Raw genomic sequence first — 345 nt, forward strand, 5'->3', positions numbered from 1 at the left:
CCTGCGAAATTCCCAGAGTCAGGGTGCCCCTCAAGAAAGTCAAAGCAGAAGGGGGGCTGGGACCTAGAAGGTGGTGAGGGAGGTGGCGTTCTCCGACTCGGAGAGGCTGCTCTTGCGCCAGGCGGGGAGGAACTGGCAGAGGGTGGCGGGCCCCGCGCAGCCCAGCTTGGCCAGCACCCGGTAGAGCACGGGGTTGAGGCAGCAGTGGGCCAGGCCCAGGAACTCGCCCACGGTGATGGCCACGGACAGGTAGCCGCGCAGCGCGCAGCTGCCGCCCACGGCCCGCAGCCGGGACAGGGTGTCCAGGAAGATGGCCACGTGGTAGGGCGACCAGCAGAGGAAGAA

The 345-nt window shown here is 68.1% G+C and overlaps 1 protein-coding gene across 1 annotated transcript in view; it reads right to left on the reverse strand.

Annotated features, from left to right (window-relative positions):
• CXCR5 (chemokine (C-X-C motif) receptor 5) overlaps positions 1 to 345 on the reverse strand; it is a 10,554-nt gene continuing 10,209 nt past the window's right edge. The window contains exon 4 of the mRNA XM_015560636.1: positions 1 to 344. Coding sequence (XP_015416122.1) covers positions 64 to 344 — 281 coding nt within the window. The 3' untranslated portion in view covers positions 1 to 63. The remainder of the gene's footprint in view (position 345) is intronic.

Source organism: Myotis davidii, unplaced genomic scaffold (assembly GCF_000327345.1).
Source record: "Myotis davidii unplaced genomic scaffold, ASM32734v1 scaffold355, whole genome shotgun sequence".
Taxonomy (NCBI): domain Eukaryota; kingdom Metazoa; phylum Chordata; class Mammalia; order Chiroptera; family Vespertilionidae; genus Myotis; species Myotis davidii.